The sequence below is a fragment of the Anoplopoma fimbria genome, chromosome 2 (genome assembly GCF_027596085.1).
Source record: "Anoplopoma fimbria isolate UVic2021 breed Golden Eagle Sablefish chromosome 2, Afim_UVic_2022, whole genome shotgun sequence".
Classification (NCBI taxonomy): Eukaryota; Metazoa; Chordata; class Actinopteri; order Perciformes; family Anoplopomatidae; genus Anoplopoma; species Anoplopoma fimbria.
The window spans coordinates 25177039-25196038 of record NC_072450.1 but is presented as its reverse complement, the minus strand read 5'-3'; the positions used below and the strand labels follow the sequence as shown (position 1 = coordinate 25196038).

The following is a 19000-nucleotide window of genomic DNA, read 5'->3' as shown; positions in this document are numbered from 1 at the left end:
CAAAGTTAGGAATGAATTCCAAAATCTTTTATCAATTTAACAGGCCTAGGTGAAATTCATTCTCTGTTATTTGCTAAAAAGGCAGACTTAACCAGGAACGGGGCAGGTGAAGAATAAGAATCCTGGAAATCAGGATTTCCAGGCAAGCCAGGATCATAAAGAAATGTCATGTTGGAATGATTAGCGTCCAAGCCAGTTTTCAAGAAAATCTGGTCAGAGGACAAACTGGACAATATTTTGTAATGTGTTGAATTCTCGAGCATCATTCAGTGAATATTACTTACTGAGATCATCAATATGGAAATGCAAAGCAAATGAATAGAAACAACAACCATGTGATTGTTTTGGAGAAGTCAGAATAAACTGGTGAAACTGGCATGAAAGGGGACATGGGGGCAGGTGGGAGTGGCTGGGTCCCAGGACCAGCAATTTAACAGGCATCCTAATCAGATACTCAATGTAACCGCTAACTCAACTGAAGACATCATTCATATTATTTTATTCCAATTTCTTATCTTCCGTATCTTCGATTTTTGGTGGGGGTTCAATTTAAGCGAATAATCCCTCCCTTTGTTATTTTACCATGATTTGATTGGTTTAGGTCAGAACGAGCGGGTTTAAACGTTTATTTTTTTGCTTTGAGCTTTGTATGTCATCGCTATGGAGGCATTTCAGCTACTTGTATCTGCATGACCCTCCCTCATTCTTCCGGCCAGTACCAAAAGGTTATGGAATGACTGATAAATCAAAGACCACGCTTTGCCCTCCGGCACTGTGAATGCTCCATCTTCACCAGAACAATCGGATAAATGAGTCAAAACTGCACCTTCATTCAAAGCTTTTGGTGGTGTGAATGTTGTGCAAAAGGGTAATCACACACACCAATCCACCTGTCACTCTTATTATCTATTTCACAACACACACACAACACAACATTCCCCAAATACTTGAGCTCCTTCACTTGAAGCAGAAACTCACTCCCAACCAGAAGATAGCATTTCATCGTTATCGGGAAGAGAAACAAGACCTCAGACTTGGAGGTGCTAACTCTCGCCTGAACCGATTCCCACTTTACTGCAAACCCCCCCAGTGAATACTGAAGGTATATAAAGACTGGATGGTTCGTAGTTATGGCTCTGGTCACCATTCTCCAACAGAGCCCCTACACAAGACTCTTCAGGGAACAGTGTCTCGTACCTTATCAAAGACCACAAAACAAATGTAGGCTAGATGGGCAAACGCCCATGACCGTTCTAATAATCCTGCAAGGATAGCGAGCTGGACCACTGCTCCAGGGCCAGGACGGAATCAGCATGGCCCCTTCTGCGTCTCAGGTTCGAGGATCTGTGGGAGCCTACTTTCCACCAGCCTGGAATACGCTTCCTCAGGGAGGCTGAGAAGTGTCATACCAACCTACCAGTATTGGAGGACAACCTCCTGCCCCCCTTTTTCAAAATGGGAATTGTGTCGTGTTTAAAGAGGATGGCCATGATTTTTAACAGCCTCTAACACACCCCTCTATGATGTTTAATAATTCATTATTTTGTTCCCTCTCCACTCCACCACAGGTGCGCCAAGGGAGCATGGCCATGAAAAAATCAAAAGTACACCCTTCACACACTGGACAAATCTCAATATCTCAATAAATCTGGCCACACTTCTGGGTTCATGTATAACTGAGCTCTCTGTGCTCCACAATTTGTTAGTGACCCATTGCTGCACACAGAGCAGCAATGGGTCACTAACAAATTGTGGGGTTAGGGAGCTAAAAAAAAAAGGTCCTGCATGCATGAATGCAACCGAGTGGTAGATGTGTTCTCTCTGACTTCTAGAGCCGCAGGGTAAGATGGGGATACTGGCCTTCTGGTTTCCCCCATGTGGAAATACTCTCTCTTCCTTTAATCATGGTTTTCTGCTGGCAGATGGTACAGAATATTATATTGATACAGCTCTTGGTGATTTAAGATTATTTTGGAAAATGGCTAATACAATTAAGTAATTTTTGCAAAGTTAGTGATGTTCTGTAATTTTTCATTGTTCAACAGCTGTTTCTTTTGTAATGGTTTTGAGGGCAGTTCTGATTGTAGCCACTAAGTAAAAATGACACCAAAGCCTGGTGTCATTTCTTGGCTATGTGACCAGCAGAGGTCCAAATCAGAATCATTTATATTGGCCATATATGTACATTTAAAAAAAACAAATTCTGAATTAAAAACTTTAAAAATCGAATCTTTAATGGTAGCCTTCTATATGTTTGTGTTAGAGGGTTATTGAGTGTATGACTAATGTTAGTGTTCATCAGAGTGACGGCCTGCAGGAAGAAACTGTTTTGTCTGGCTGTTTTGGTGTACAGTGTTCTGCAGCTCCACCCAGAGGGGAGAAGCTAGAACAGGTTGTGTTCAGGGTTAGCAAGAGTTAGCAGTGATGTTTCCTGCCTGTTCCCTGACTCTGGAGGTGTCTAAGTCTTGAAAAAAGGGCTTTCTGGCACTAAAGATTTTCTCTGCAGTCCTGACCTGTACGTCGTAGTCTGTTCCTGTCTTGTTTGGTGGTTGATCCAAACCACACAGTGATGGAGCTTCCTGAGCTGGTGCATGAAGTACGTCCTCTGCAGGGCCTTTCTTCCTGATGGTGTCCATTTTGGAAGTCCACTCGAGGTCCTGGGAGATGGTGGATCCTTGAAACATCCAGCTCCAGATTGTTCTGACCACACCAGAGAATCAGCTGATTAACCTCCCGTCTGTATCTGGACTCTTCACCGTCCCGGACGAGGCCGACGTCTGCTGTGTCGTCTGCAAATTTCATTAATTTAACAGCCGGGTCTCCTGAGGTGCAGTTACCGGAGGAGATAGAGTAGGGCAGAGGCGAGAGCCCAGAGCTTTGGGGGGGTGCTAGTGCTTATGGTCCAAGGTGCCTCACCTGATGTCTCCTGTCTGTCAGGAAGTATGTGATCCAGTGACAGGTGGAGAATGGGACAGTGAGCTGGGTGAGTTTGGAGAGCAGGATGTAGTGCTGTCACATGTTTACTGCATCATCCACTGACCTGATGGCCCTGGTCAATAGAAGAGCATGACGGAGATGAATGTGGATGTTTGCTTTCATATTTTATTAGCTTCCAAGTTGTTTTCATTAGCATTTTGTGTGCATTTACATATTTATTTAGTTATACAAAGGCAGTCTTTCACAGCCAATGAACTTAAGTCCAGTTTTCCAGTTTTAAGGTATTTTGAATACCAGACAAAGTGCAGTTTTTTAATGCACATACTGCTTGGAGTAATCTAACGACTTTCAAACAAACATTTTCTAATGTGAAGAGGAGAGGGTTGCGGCCTTATTTTTCATTCTGGGTTTCCTGAATATTTTCATGGATGTAGGTCCGATAAGTTTTGATTTCTGGGGATGCAGATGACATTACCGTAATATCTGACTTTAACCTTACCAAATTCCTTCAATTTAATTTTTATTACATTTTACCTGATGAAGGACTTAATAAAGTACGTGCAAGGATTCTTCTCAGTCTTGGGTTTCTGGTGCTGTGCAGATGCCATAAGACTTCATAGGGTTTAAATTTGATCAAAAGTTTTACATGGTGTGAATCTGTGTTGTTAGATGAATGTCAAAACCTTCTCAATTCTGCTGAATTCTAAGATAGATAGAAGATATTTAAGAGTAATTCTTGCATGTTTTGTTGTAATGTGTGATAGTCTCTTGAATATAACATTGCTTTTGTTGGGGTCAGAAACGTACATACTTACATGTACACATTCATATGTACTGTATATGTATGGTCAGCAGTCACTATGATGTTACTTTTTGTTGTTGTTTATTAAAGTACATGTATTATGGTTATTTCTGATGACACCGTGGCTGAGAGGCACAAAAGCTGTCTGTATTTGATGGGCAGTACTCCCAACAATGACAGCCCACTGGTTTCACTACTCTACTTTGTAGTGGAAAAACAATTATTCTTAAGCAAAGTATCAAAATAAGTATCACTTGGAGTAACTTTCATTGTTTCTAAAGCAGATTTATTTGAAAGTCAAAATCAGTTTACAAATTTGGTAAAAAAATCAGCCATGCCCCAAAATATAATCTGATAGATGAAAAAAGGGTTGTTATCATAATAATGTGAAAATAGAGCCAAGCAGGTATTATTATATGTGCATTGCTTTGTGCACAAACACTTGTTTTATCTTAACACCTTTTCAGGATATGCTTTGAAATATCATCAACAGTATCCTTGTCATTGAGATCATTTTAAACATCCTACGTTACCTGTAGCCTTTCCATGTCGGCCTGTTCTGTACCATGTTACATTTCAACCGTGACAATGAAAATACCATCATCATATGTGACCAGCAGATGGCAACATTGGCTATGTTCTTAAGGACAATAGCCTTAATCAAGCTAAATACTAGAACTTTCTCCACTATTGGGTGCACCTGTTAATCTACTATACTAGTTGGCCTGGTCTATAAAACCCTGAGACGAATTTGAAAATACAATAATAGATAAAAAAATCTTTATAAAACTTCTTTACATCTTGGCAGTCTTTCTGACTGCCCAGCCTGATGTCAGCTATATATTTGGCCAAGCTGTCTAAACTAGTTTGTGTTAAACACCATGTCTCATTATGCTGTTTTTTCTCCAATGTTTTATGTGTTTTACTGCAATCCTTGTGTCCAAACCAAGTTTCTTTGCAGGACAAAAAAAGTTTTAAGGAAACTTACCCAGACTACTATTGGCTGCCCTTCAATGTACATACTTTATCTGCGAAACAAAGTCAACCTGGCAAATTATCTAGCATTGACATGTTCAGGACTGTAACTAATGTAGTTATTTACACAGTCTATCTTGCCATTATGAGTGGACACACCTATTGTTTATGGCTTCAAGAATCTTAGCAATAGAAATCCAGCCCATGCTTATTCCTCTCGTCCAAGGGGTTGTTTTGGTGGTCTGAGTCCGATTTAAATATGGACCTTCTCTGGATGGCTGCAGCGGCCTCATCTGGAGCCTGAGAAGGCCGGCCAGGAGAGGGGCTGCCGTGGAGGTCCACATTGAGCATGGAGCCCAAAAGAGTCTCTCGCATATGTTGGTTCTCCCTGGTTGCTGCCTGCCACACCACCTCCAAGTCTTCCTCTACTTCCCTGGAGGAGCAGAGAGAGTAGATAAAACATGAGGTCAGTTAGACAAGTGTAAGCTGATAGGGTGGTTTAAAGGACATTTAAAAAGAGAAGAAAGTTCTGAAAATGTACTTTAACAAATACGAAAGAGAGAAAATAATACTAATAACTCGTAGCATGACAAACTTAACTAGACCCAAATGTAAGGTGCTGTTAGGTTGAAATAAAGGTGACATGCGTCATTGCTGTGGTTATGAAGCTCATTCATACATCACTGCGGCTGCAGGACTGCCTAGTCCTCACTCCTCCTTAACCAAAAACACTGGGCTCCTGGGATTACAGTTGTATGCGTCATCTCCTCTCCCAATCATTTCTTAAGTAGTGCCCGAAGCATTGTATTTTTTAAATGAGAGAAAGGCTCATATCAGCAACGTACATCAGAATGTGATAGAGCAGGATCATGGCTGTAGTTGCTTTGGTTAAATTTCACAGTGGTGGGAATATAAAATGAAGAGTTTGGGCATGAGTAAAATGGAGTATGTGGGAGTGTGCAGTGAGATTGAAGGAGATCTTTACGATTGTATGATTAAAACTACCCTCAGAAACTACCCTTTGAACAGTCTATCCATTGCACTCTACCTAGAGCAGGCACTGCAAACGCTTAATGCAATTTAGCTCTACCAAGAGTTGGTAGGAGATCCTCTTTTTTTATCTCTACCTGTCTGTGTGCTGCTGTCAGGGGTATATATCAACAAAATGTGCTTGATAAACAGCATTTGGCTCAACACACCAGCTAATTACATTACATTTTACATTACATTACAGTCATTTAGCAGACGCTTTTATCCAAAGCGACTTACAATCAGTAGTATATTACATATCATTCACCCATTCACACACTGATGACAGGCTACCATGCAAGGTGCCACCATCAGACTCTAACTAATTCATACAACATCATCCAACCGATGGCAAGCCTTCGGGAGCAACTTGGGGTTAAGTGTCTTGCCCAAGGACACATCGACTGCTGAAGCCGGGTATCGAACCACCGATCCTCTGATTGGAGAACTACCTTGCTCTCCACTACGCCACAGACACACATTTAGCCTAGCCGATAGTCTGAGTTTTGGGTATATGCTTATGTCCATGATGTGCACTTATGGTTAAGTTGTCATGCTAAATCACTTTGGTTGGCAGTATTCAAAGCCGGTAAAAGCAAACTCTTTGAGGGTTGTATTGGATGAAACCTCATACATCTCTCACTGACATAAAAACACATTAAATCGTGGCCCAAATTACCTTCTTCAATCAGAACTTTTCAAAATGAGCGTGCCTGGTTTTACATCCCACTGGCCACAACATTCAGCCTCATGTTAGTAAGGATCTCTAAGTTATCAGATGAACTGGCACAAAGCAGGAAAAGGATAAGTGTTCCTATATAGAGAGGCAATCACTGGGCTCTGCGAGGGTGTTACACTGCATTCAGATCATATGGGAATAACTGTCAGAGTGGTATGATTGTTAAAGGCTCTGACTTGGAAGCGTCACACATTCAAACTCATCTGATGCTATAAAACTCCTTTTTTTTTTCTACTCTAAGAGGGATGAGGCAATCTCAGCATAATCAGCGCGATGAGAGATGTGATGACATTTGTGTCCTCACCATGTTTTTAAAATGAATCTCAAAATGAAGTCTGCGAATGGTGGGGGAAAATAAATTGTGTTCTGTTCCCATTAAATGTGTCTTTAAGCTTTGTTCAACGGACCCATGTCAAAATCATTACACAACTTTATCTGAGTAAGCCATACCTAACCATAATTTGACCCCAGCAAAACCTCTTCGTTATTCTGCCTTAACACCAGGAGCATTTCATTTTCCATCTTAAAATGGAACACTCTGTGTCACACAATTTGATGCCATAGTCGTATTATAAATAAATACTACTGTTCTGAGCTTAATCCTGTTTGGGTATGATAGACTAAATACTATGTCCACCAGCTGTTATAGGTTCAGAGTACAAGGCCTTCACCCATACTATACCGGCCACAACACATAATCCCTGTTTCGATGTTTGAGCTTTTGCCACATTCTTGATAAGAGTGCTGATGCTTTTCAAAACCGACCACACAGAGAGGAACATAAGCAGCAGCCTTGACAGTAATGCTGGAAAATTATGTGAATGTCCAGAAATGTGTCCATTCGACAAATCATCAATCAAAACTCATTTGGAATAAAAGTACTGAATAAAATACTGAATCCTGGCAAAAGATCAAGCTTTGATCTCTCTCTCTGGCCGTTCACCGACTTCTGTTGGATGACTTTTACCCTTTCCCAGTCGATGCTGTTACGCCCGCTGACATGCAAGTTCCACACTTAGGTTACATGACGACAACTGGGCAAACCCTATTTGCTGATGAGGAAAGCCAGTTAAAGGACCATGAGTTCAGAATATCTATTAAGGTTAAACTTGGACTTTCTCTCTCTCTTTGTGTTCTTTGTGTGTGTGTTTTCTGTGAATATTTAAAGTTCATGATCACCTCAAAAAACTTTCCATCAATGTTGCCGATGTTCCTCTCATTATATTTATGCTTGTTGGCTTCGTGAATCAACAACTTACTTTTCACAGACGGAGACAAAAGAAGGGAGCAGTGATAAAAGAAAAGAATAACAGCTCCAAGGAGACAGCACTGTAATTACCCGTGTGTGCTGTTATTGCTATAATGGCTGATGGATTAAAGCTCTTTCGTCACATGCTGCTGAAATGTCAGCAACTGAGGCAATCAACTGCCTTCCCTGGACTCAGTGAGCCGCTTATTAGAGCGGAGGAAAATCAGCATAACTGAACAACTCAAATATAGTACATGTGTATTTGAAATGAAGTGACAAGCTGAACAGCCTTGTCTTCAAGGTAAGTGGACTTATCTGTGTCCAGCCAGCTGGTTTGAAGAGCATGACAAACTGTTCTTTCGCTTTCTGCCTCTGGCTCATTATTCTAAATTAACAATTAACAATTTAGAATAATGACTCGGTTTAGCTGGATTCAACAGGTACACAGTAAAAAAAAACAAAAAAACTTTAGACATACAGGATTGGGGATACGCTTTTGTTGGTGCTTTTCTGTCTTGAAGCAGCGAAACATAAAACAAGACTAAGAGTCTACAGCCATGGTAGCAGCTCTGTGAGGCTGTCCTTAAAGGAATAACCTTAGAAACATTTGGAAAAACTGATTTAATCAGACACTTATTATATTGTAATTTATTTCCATGCATGCTGCTCGGAGTAATCACATTGACTGGCTCATCTGCTTACAGCACAGAGTCTCCCTCGCATAGTCCTGCTTATAACAGCTAACGGTTATATTGCAATGCATTGACTTGAGGCTTTTCTTCTAACGCCATGTGAAGTTCACATTTGTGGTTTCGAGTGAAGTGATTGGAACTTTTCATTTAACGCCATCATCAATTTGTCCAATATTTTCCTGTCTGTGGACAACACCAAAATAGTATTTGACAACAATCAGTATTTAATGTTTTATATCGGATCAAAACTCGGATTTAGTTCAATTTTCAGGACAAACAGAACAGGCTTCGGGACAACTGCTGGTAACTCAGGATTGTCCTGAATTTTATCGGGACATCTGGTCACCCAAGCCTCAGCTGCACTCTGTGTTTAGTGCTAATTGGAAAATGTTCACATGCGAACACGCTAAATTAAGACTGCGAACATGCTAAAGCCCAAGTTTGTATCAAATTAATTGGATCAGGATAAGATATATAATTTTGTTTCATAGGGGGTCCCCCTACGATAAGCTATGATAAGACATACTGTTAAACTTCAGACACTGTTCAAGCAGTCATTTTACATTCTGGACAAAAAAAGTCTGTTCTCTAACCTGTTTAAGTAGTTTAAGTGGCACATAAGGAAAGTCTCATATGAATAGTTTATAATTGTCAAAAGGATAATTTTGGAGAGAAGTGAACTATCTATTTAGTTGTTTATGGTTTGTTATTCAGTATTTTCAATTAAATCTAAAATCATAGAGTCCCTCTGAGATCACAAATGTATCTGAAAGCATTGACTCAACTATGTGTGGAAAAAGGAAAAACGTGCTCTCACTTTTATTAAAGTGAAGATCAATTAATGTTTCTTTCATTGACAAACTAAAAACACATTTTCTACCTTGAGTAAAGATCCACACAAACGCCATCATCTTCTAATTACCTCCAGCCAAAACAGCATGCACATATGCGTTACCCATGGCAACAACAGTCTGCAATGCTTCCTATGCAGCTACTCAGACGAAATATGAAGATAAATCTTGCCGCTATAAGAGGCGGAAAATTAAACAGGAGTGTTGCTGTGACGTGTATGTGTGTTTTGTTGGGGAAGCTGTAGTGATCAGTAGGTTGAATAGCTGCATTTTGAATGAAAGGCTCAGAAGCAGTTCTTCTACCTCAGTACGTCTCCATTACAATCATAGCTTCAATAAGCTGCAGCCATCTCAGGATTCGGTCTATCGCTCTGCACAGAACTCCCCCCTCACCATCCTCGCACTGTCAGCTCAGACACTAACATTATTCAATGTTATCCGAGCAGTGGGGTTTATAAGTCTGGCTGGGAGGCGGCCACAGGGAACCGTACAGGCACTAGCATGAGACATCAGTCCTTAATTATCACTTCAATAAAGTCTCTATCCTTCTGTTCCCTATCCAAAAAGAAGTGTGTCATTTTGAAAATACCCATGGATAATTTAATAGCGCTAGACCCAGAGACACACCGCAATGGCCATGTAATAGTCAATTGTAACCTTCACACATGTCACTGGCTTTTCCAAATTGAATCTGGCTATTCTCAGATCCATATCTTCGGAAAAATTTGACTTAAGCATGATACTCGGACATCATTAACATCAACTTTTTTTTTTTTAATAAAAGGTTCTAGGTCCTAGATTTATTCTCCATATAAAATGTACATATGTGGCAACATTCTGTTGTTGAATTGCAATATATATCATATCATAACACTAAGCAACTAACAGGTCCACTGTGGGTTTTTTTTATTTTCTCTACAAACAGATTATGGATTATATATGTGAGCAGAGTGCAGCTATTAACAAAGTACTCCGACTACGTGCTAATGGAAGACTTCACCCTCTACTTGCTTTAGATCACAAAAGAAACCTTCCAAAGAGAAGCTGGAGATACAAAAGAGAAAAAACTGTTGTTACTTGTCAATTCAATGCTTCCTTGTATTACTTTAAAAAAAATGTTTTCCTGAAATTGCTGAGCCATTACAAGGAAGTACGAGTTTTAAAAGACTGTAACGGCATGTAAGGAACAGGTAACAAAAGGGGAACAGAGAATCAGCCATGATTCCTCTGAACCACTCCTGACCCTAGTGGGAAACCAAGGGATAATTAAATGCTACTAAAATCTGCATTCATGGGCTTTAGCATTAATGATGCATGAGGCTACAAGCGTGTGCGCCATTAACATAAATAGTCAGCGATTTACACTGCTTGTTTTCCAGTGTGTGAAAACAGTAGCAATAGCTTCCAACACGCTTGTAAGGAGGAAGAATGAATTCAGATCAGAATTTCAACTGAAAGAGTGTTTCACCAAGCTGAAACAATATCTAAGTAAGCACAAGTTTACTCTGCAAATAATAGTCCAGGGCTGTACCCCGGAATGAAATCTACAATTATTTTATACAAAAACTATTATAGATATATCCTTAACTATCTATAAATCCATTCTCCAAAAATTCGCAGTACATTCTTAATTTATTCAAATCAATTTCATCTAATTTTATGGGTCCTCACAAAAATATCGAACACATTCAGTCAAAACAAATTCTTAATGTTATGTGAAAGAATTATATAACCAGGTGAAAGTAATAAAATCAAAGTCGAACTATTTGACTTAATGTGAATCAACTAGAAACTTCAGCTACCTTTATCAAATTCACTTTTTTTGCTGTGGCTGGTAGACTAGTCTACTTTATTTGGGGGTCAGTCAGGGCTTCACTCACACGCATCCCAATGACTCACAGCATCCAGGGTAGAGCGCATGTTTGGTGAATCTGGTGGGGAATGTATTTTCACAAGATTTGTGGTGTCGTAAAGCCATTGCAAGTACTGTGAGTGATGTGTTTGGTTTTGTGTGTGTGTGAGTGTGTGTGTGTGTGATTTGTCATTAAGATGCCCTCAGGGCCGAGCAGGACAGGATCTCAGAATCTGATTAGCTAGCTTTCATTTGATAGCAGCGGGCAGCAGGCCCAGGGACGGAGCTAAAAACAGACACACCAATGGGGGAATAAAGAGGAAGTGGGAGATTGTTTCAGTAACAACAAAGTACCAGTCGAGTTTCTCAGGGCTGTCACACTGCAGCAGTACATTGTTAAAAATATATCTTCCTGAAAATCAGTCCCTACTCCAATGATTGGCTACATGACATTTATCATTTTTTCACATAACTTTGTGACTTCTTCTGTCATTTCAGTTATTTTGGTTATTACAGTAATTCCCTCACCAGGACAATTCAATTAGCTTAATGGCACACAATTATCATTTACAAACAGCCTTCATTTACAAGATCGCTATTCTCTTTTTCTCTTCTGACATTAGGGCACAAAGTATTCAAAAATACTGAAGAATATATATATATATGTATATACACAAAAGAAAAACGCACAGTATATATTTACATGAATACAATACTTACAATATGATATAATATTATACTTATTTTTGCATATACCCAAACAGATAATTACCCCCCCATGTTGTTTGTCACAGCAGAGACCTTTCGATGTATTTTTAAAAGAAAATGCTTCAGGCAATATGTAAATCCTGTTGAAAATCAAGTACAGTTGTTCCACCACCAGTCATCTAGCATCTGTGAATGACAATACACAGTTGGGACCGGAGGGTTGGTAGTTACTGATTTAGTGTGGAGAGAGAAATGTAGAAATGAGCTGTGTGATCTTATGGGTGCAGTGGTTTACAGGGATGTCAGCATCTATCTCTTGGACACACATATATAACACATATATGGAGAACACATAGATACACAGTAGCAAATGACAGGATGTCGTGCTTTTGTAAAATTATGTTTGGAGATGTTGCTGGGTTACCAAGATGTGTTGTTGTTTGTACTCTCACTTGTTGTTGTGGGTCGCACTGTGTCCTGTTAAACTAAATGGCTACTGTAGGTCAATGCTGGTAAAATTAATGATATTTTAATTTTAAAACTCCAGTAAAAATTAATCTGACAATATTCGTTACTGAAACTTACACATGACATAAACAAATAATTTAGATAACGACACCTGAAATGCAGAAATACACTCGTAACCACGTTTTAACCACACACACACTCGCATAAACAATTGGCTGCGTCGTTAGCGGAATAATACTACGTGTGTTACTTGAGGATTCAACTAAATTACATTACAGTCATTTAGCAGACGCTTTTATCCAAAGCGACTTACAGTCAGTAGTATATTACATATCATTCACCCATTCACACACTGATGACAGGCTACCATGCAAGGTGCCACCATCAGACATCAGCAACTTTGGGTTAAGTGTCTTGCCCAAGGACACATCGACTGCTGAAGCCGGGTATCGAACCACCGACCTTCTGATTGGAGAACTACCTTGCTCTCCACTACACCACAGCCGACCCTCATAGAGGGTAAAAACTAAGCATAACCGCGTCTTGAACTGATTTTTTTGCCACTTGTGGGCAGCGCAACAAGCTGTATGAATTTAAGTCCAATGTTATATTCGCTCTGTGATTCGGAACAATTTGTATTTCTCACAATGACTTTCACATACACAAAGCTATTTCATGCATTCTTGAATTGCATTATTTCCACTCATATGTTTGTTAAATATATATTTGTTGTAGCAGATTTTAATTTTGTTATAAAAGTTACTATTATGGCCTTTTAACTGGTTATGTAGCAGTCTCAATTTAATACTGATGCCTCTATATGATTTACATAAGCAGACAAGACTTTCTCTATACAGTTATTCTTAATGCCTGTCATCAGGTCTGATTCTCCCTTTAAATCTGACAAAATGATTTACACAGGTTCACCAGAATATCCTTCCCACAGCAACAAGGACATCACACTGCTGGAGGGCGAGGCCATATTGCTGGGCTTACTGGGGGGGAAAGAAAGGCACAGGAGATCCAGGACTGAGCGGAGTAGTCTGTCAGACCCGGCTGCAGTAAAACGAGAGGTTTTCCAAAGGGACTCTGGGGCTCGGAAAAACTACAGCTTTTGGCCACAGGGATCACCAAAATCAACACAAAATAAAAGTTCCATTTAGCAGCTTTAAAGACTTGTGACCAAGGTATGAACATCAATTAAAAAGACATTTGAGTAAGTGCTCTCTGGTGGACAAACTATGTAAACACTTTTTATCTCAAAATCTGGCATGTCTGTACTGTACTCTCCCTGTGATTTAAAAATCAATGGTAAGCTAAACGAGATAATAATTTGCCTGGCTTATTCTTTTTGAGGGAAACAATGTAAGAAAAAGACAGAGGATTAACAAAAAGGCTGACAAAGATCTGTTCATCTAGACATCTCCATCTGTTTCTTCTCAGCAATTGTTCTGTTGATGTGACCGGCTCTGCCTTCATGCACACCTTACGGCTGCCTCTCCATGTCTCTGCCCTCCCTCCCGCGACACACACACACTGACTCCTCTCTCTTTCTCCTCCTCCTTTCATTCACACACACTCTCCCTAGCCTCCCCCTTTTGCTGTTCGCCCGCCTCCGATCGTTTCTCCTCCACTCTCTCCTTCCTCTCTCTCTATCTCCCCTCCTACCGTTTGGACTGCAGCAGTCTCTCCTCAGCCTCCTGTCTTTCTTTTAGCAGCCTCTGCAGGTGAAGGATCTCGCTCTGGTAAGAAGCTGTCCTCCCCTCAGCTGCCTCCTCCAACACTGCCAGTCTAGTTGACGCCTGCCTCCGGTACACCTGCACATACACGTAAACACACACGCAGAGGAATGAGATGTGGAGTTGCTATGAAGGAGGCGGATTTACATGAAGGACAGCGCAGCAGAGACAACTGGGGTGGAGGAGGGGGAGTCACACACATTGGGACAAGGTGAGCGCACACACACACACACACACACACACACACACACACACACACACACACACACACACACACACACACACACACACACACACACACACACACACACACACACACACACACACACACACACACACACACACACACACACACACACACACACACACACACACACACACACACACACACACACACACACACACACACACACACACACACACATCTTCTATGGAGAGGCTGGTTTGGGTGCATGTGTATTTCTACTGCATTTGTGTTGGTTGGATGTGTGTGTCCAGAAAAAATAGTTATGTTTGAGACCTACATCTAAGTTGTCGTGTCATCAGATCAGCGGCTGTTGAGCTGTGGACAGTTGAGAACTACTGCAGGTGGTGCAGCGCACACACACACTCATACAAGTGGCATACATGTTTATTGTTGTGTGGACTAGAATAACAATCATATAAAGCAAAAAGAGGGCTGGTAAGTGAAGACAGAATCAATGAAAGAAGCGAAACTGTAACAGAGCGAGAGAGGCAGAGGACACTGAATATGCAGAGAAAGAAACAGAGGATGGATACTGTGGGTTGCTGCTCTGTGCTCTGCAGTTGGATATTTAGGGAGGAGAAAAACAAGGTCTGTATGAGGACACACACTGTGTGTGTGTGTGTGTGTGTGTGTGTGTGTGTGTGTGTGTGTGTGTGTGTGTGTGTGTGTGTGTGTGTGTGTGTGTGTGTAGGACTTTTTCACTCAACTTGTTCAATTAACCCTTTTAAACAGACTGTTTTTTTTACCCTCTACACTAAATGATTATTAATTATAATGCAGCTGGCTTGTCTGGATTTGATTCTGAGACATTTGTACAAAGTGTGTTTGTGATTTAATAATGGTGATTTAAATGTATTTCTGAAGCTATCTTATCCCTTCTTTTAATTTAGTAATTATGATACAAAATCAGAGGACTGGTAAGTTGTAATTATCTGAACACGATGTGTTCGCACAAAGCATATTTTACCCCCAACTGTTCGTGCCTATTGGCAACAGAGAGCAACCATAGCTTCTCTTTCTGAAGCCTTTTCAAATGCTTTTCCCCTAGCCAAACAATCCCAACCGAGGAGACATCCATGTATCTCCCAACAACAGAAACATGGCTTAATTAATGTGGGTAAATTGGTCATTATAATGAGTAGAACACTGACCAGAGAGATCACATACAATAGGGCCTCATGATGCTTCGGAAAACAAGGAGGGACATGGCTTTTCTTAAATACCCTTTGGAATTGAATGAAGAACTAGATTTCCAGTGACTTAAAAGCAAAAATATTTCACATTTCCTATGATTCGGTCAATGGATGTGGTTTTAAATATTTTGAACATTGTATGTGGCTGACAGTTTTGTCATTTCTACACATTTCCCCTTTATATTTTATTGTACTGTATGAATGTTTGGGCCTCGCTTTAAAAAGACAGTTTCCTCTCAAAGAGATGATGAAAAGCATGAAAAAAAAATAAAGTAATTACCTGGATGGACTTGAGAGCTAAGAGCATGTCAAAATGAGTTTGCTCTGGGTAAAAAGGGCTTTGGGTCCAATTAAGTTTGACAGTTGCAGAGTCTCTCTATTCCCATAGCCAAATTTTCCACATGGCTAGAAACTGTTGCAAAAATGGGATAGTACCTCTTTCAAAAAAAAAAAAAAAAAAAAAAAAAAAAAAAAAAAAAAAAAAAAAAAAAAAAAAAAAAAAAAAAAAGAAATCACATTATTCCCAGACCAATAGTCCACCAAAGAAAATATAGTCCATAAAGAAGAAAATCAGATCATCATCATCATTGTGAGCAGTTTTCATAAAAAATGATTTACCTCATATATCAGAGTCTACACAAAGGTTGGATTAACCACGAAATACGTTACGTAGCTTTCTACATGATCCCATCAACAGACAGACCACAGAATATAAACAGGGCGATGACAGAGTAACATGACGCTTATGAGCGCATCATCAGTATGGAAGGCTAGACACGTAGTGGTTTGTTCAGCAATAAGCAAATTAAAAATGCTTATGTCTAATGAATGTATGAATGATGTTCAGACACTGATAGCATCATCATGGTATTATTTGCTGACCAAGGGCTAAGTCCATAACAGTCAGGCCCTGACATCGATTGAGCACATGTGAATTACACATGCAAGCGTTTGGCATTACCCGGAGCATATGATTTACAACACTGTTGTCTCATTCTCTACCCGCCACATCTATTAAATCATCTGTGACAGGCTTAGATATACAAGCTCACTTTGCCTTGAAGATAAAGGATGCCATATTTCCCCAAAAGCTCTTCAGCCATGAGGCGGCTTGTTTTATTTCACAATTTCCCTTACATATGGAACAAATATGTTATATGACACAACCTGGATTGTTTTTATTCCTTTTTTTAAAATAAGCTCTATATGACACCGACTTGTACGGATAATGAAACTGGTATCTTTAACTGCTTTTTTTGCAATCAAGCATTAGTATTTTCAAGCAATAAATATATTCAGAGCATCATGAGACCAGCAATTGATAACCTTGTACTCTACTTACTGTGTACATGTCTATCAGTGCGCCTGCATATGCCCCCAGGGTGCAGAAACTGTTAGGTTGCAAAACACCTTGGTTAAGTTTAGGTAAAGACCGGGTTTTTGTTAAAATAGGAATGTTTATTACGTAAAAACAATATATGTAAGTGGTGTTGAAACAAAAAGTCAACGCTGACTTGGTTCCACATGGGACACAAACAGCAGTCTGCTGGGTGAAAGTCCCTTATTTGTTTGACCCCTCCTCTTTGTGGACCTAGCAAGCCTACAAGAAAAGCGCCAGGCTTTAATCCATTTTTTGTCGTAGCTAAACCACGATATCACATCTTCCAAGTCCATCAAGTGATGCCATGGGGACCGAAAAAATGTTTCCCATGGACTTCATTGAAAAAGGGACTTCTGCAAATCAGGGGATCATTTTTCTTTTTTTTCCCAGTACGAACAGTTAAATAGCCCTTATTTAAATCATTAGGTCCTACAAGCTATAAAATTCACTGATAACCAAATCCAGAGTTATTTCCCGAGGCATAATGATGAGCATGTGAGTGAGCCGTTGGGAGGCGGAATTAAAGGCCTTGCAAGTGTGATTGCTCTAGCGGCCCATATATTGGAGGAAGAAATGTTATACCCTGCAGTTGAACCTTTTTTAGCATCATGAACACCTTTCATAGGAATGAAAGGGACCTTTCCTCTAAAGCTGTACCCAGTTCTCTTCATACATCCATGGGACTTCGATACTCTTTATACTACGTCACCTGGCTTCGTTGGAGGCAGCCCTGCTGCATGTCCTGGCTCACAAATACATGTGTAATATATGTGCAAGTACAGAGAATGAGCACAGCCTGACAATAGTGTCACAAGTAATGTGTCTGATTGATTAAGCACCTTTCATTTTCTGACATCAACACTGTGGAGTGCAGGCTGGTGTGTACGTGTGTTTTTGTCTGTGTGTGTGTTTGCATGACTTGTGGGGTCATAAATCATGGCCAGCAGAATGCCGAGCGTACAGCTAACGCATAGCAAGTGTTATCATTTGTCCGATATTTGGATGAGAAATTATCCAACAGGCACCGACACCACAAACATGGCGAAGAGGTTTAAATTCAGTGACTAAAATTAGCTGAGGTGACACCTAGCAGACAGCTATCGGCTGTGAAAGCAACCCGTCGCTCTAATCGAACGCACCCTTAATTAAGCATAACTTTGAGCCTTAATATAATTTAAATGGGTGAATTATACAAACATACACCCCCTGTACAGTTGTCATGGGCAGGACATTAGCTATAGAGGAGGAGCCAGCCTCAAGCGGCCATTCAAAGAACTGCAGATTTTCGCACTTCCGCATTAGCTTTTTTTTTGCGTCGGAGGTTGCCGCTTGGCATTAGTCCCAGCATGCAGCACGCCCAACTCAAGTTTTACACAGGCCTCACCTTCTAAAGAGCAGAACAGAAAATATAGACTTGCCCGCTTAATCCTGCAGAGGTGACACATTCGCCTCTCTTCTACCTGTGGCTGCTTCTCCTCAGAAGAAGGCCCAGGTGGTTATTAAGGGGCAGCATATGTCATCAGCCACCACCCTGCTATAGTCTGATGTACTTAGAGGTCAGCAACAGTGACAGGCTGTTTTCCACTGACCTACGTCACAGCGAAAGAAAGTCAATCAAAACTACAACAGACAATAATTTAACCAGCCGTCTTATGATGTTTCGACAAGGCTGCCAATATGTATTATGTTAAAAATAAGCAGAATATACCAATATACTGTTACTGGAATTGAAATGGTTAATCATTTGATGGTGCAATAAATTGTTTAAATGTTTAACACAGTGTCAATGTGTCAACCGGCAATTAAATCATTCAGATTTAAAATGTTATCATGTATGTATCAATTTGTTGTAGTTTGCTTATGGAATTTGAGTCTCTAGATGATATGTAGTCTACAGAGGGTATTTACAGTGCACAGAAAGAGAAGAAGACATGTGTCAGCTCCCGATATCAAACATCTTTGCTAGACACGTGGAAGAGGCACTCAACAGTCATGGTCCTATCTTAGCAGGGTGGCTACGATGCCCTGTTAACAATTGTGTCTTCTAACTATTCATCTGAAAAGCATCTGGATCTGTTCCCATCATAGAATGAACACTTGGCCCGGCCGGTTGAGAGCTTTAGCCATAAATATGGCCC

At 40.3% G+C, this 19000-nt stretch overlaps 1 protein-coding gene across 1 annotated transcript in view; it reads right to left on the bottom strand.

Moving 5' to 3' along the window:
• Positions 1–4081: 4081 nt before the first annotated feature.
• cep89 (centrosomal protein 89) overlaps positions 4082–19000 on the bottom strand; it is a 54133-nt gene continuing 39214 nt past the window's right edge. Inside the window, exons 17-18 of the mRNA XM_054615213.1 lie at positions 13971–14119; positions 4082–5147 (exon numbers count right to left, since the gene is read on the bottom strand). Coding sequence (XP_054471188.1) covers positions 4898–5147; positions 13971–14119 — 399 coding nt within the window. The 3' untranslated portion in view covers positions 4082–4897. The remainder of the gene's footprint in view (positions 5148–13970; positions 14120–19000) is intronic.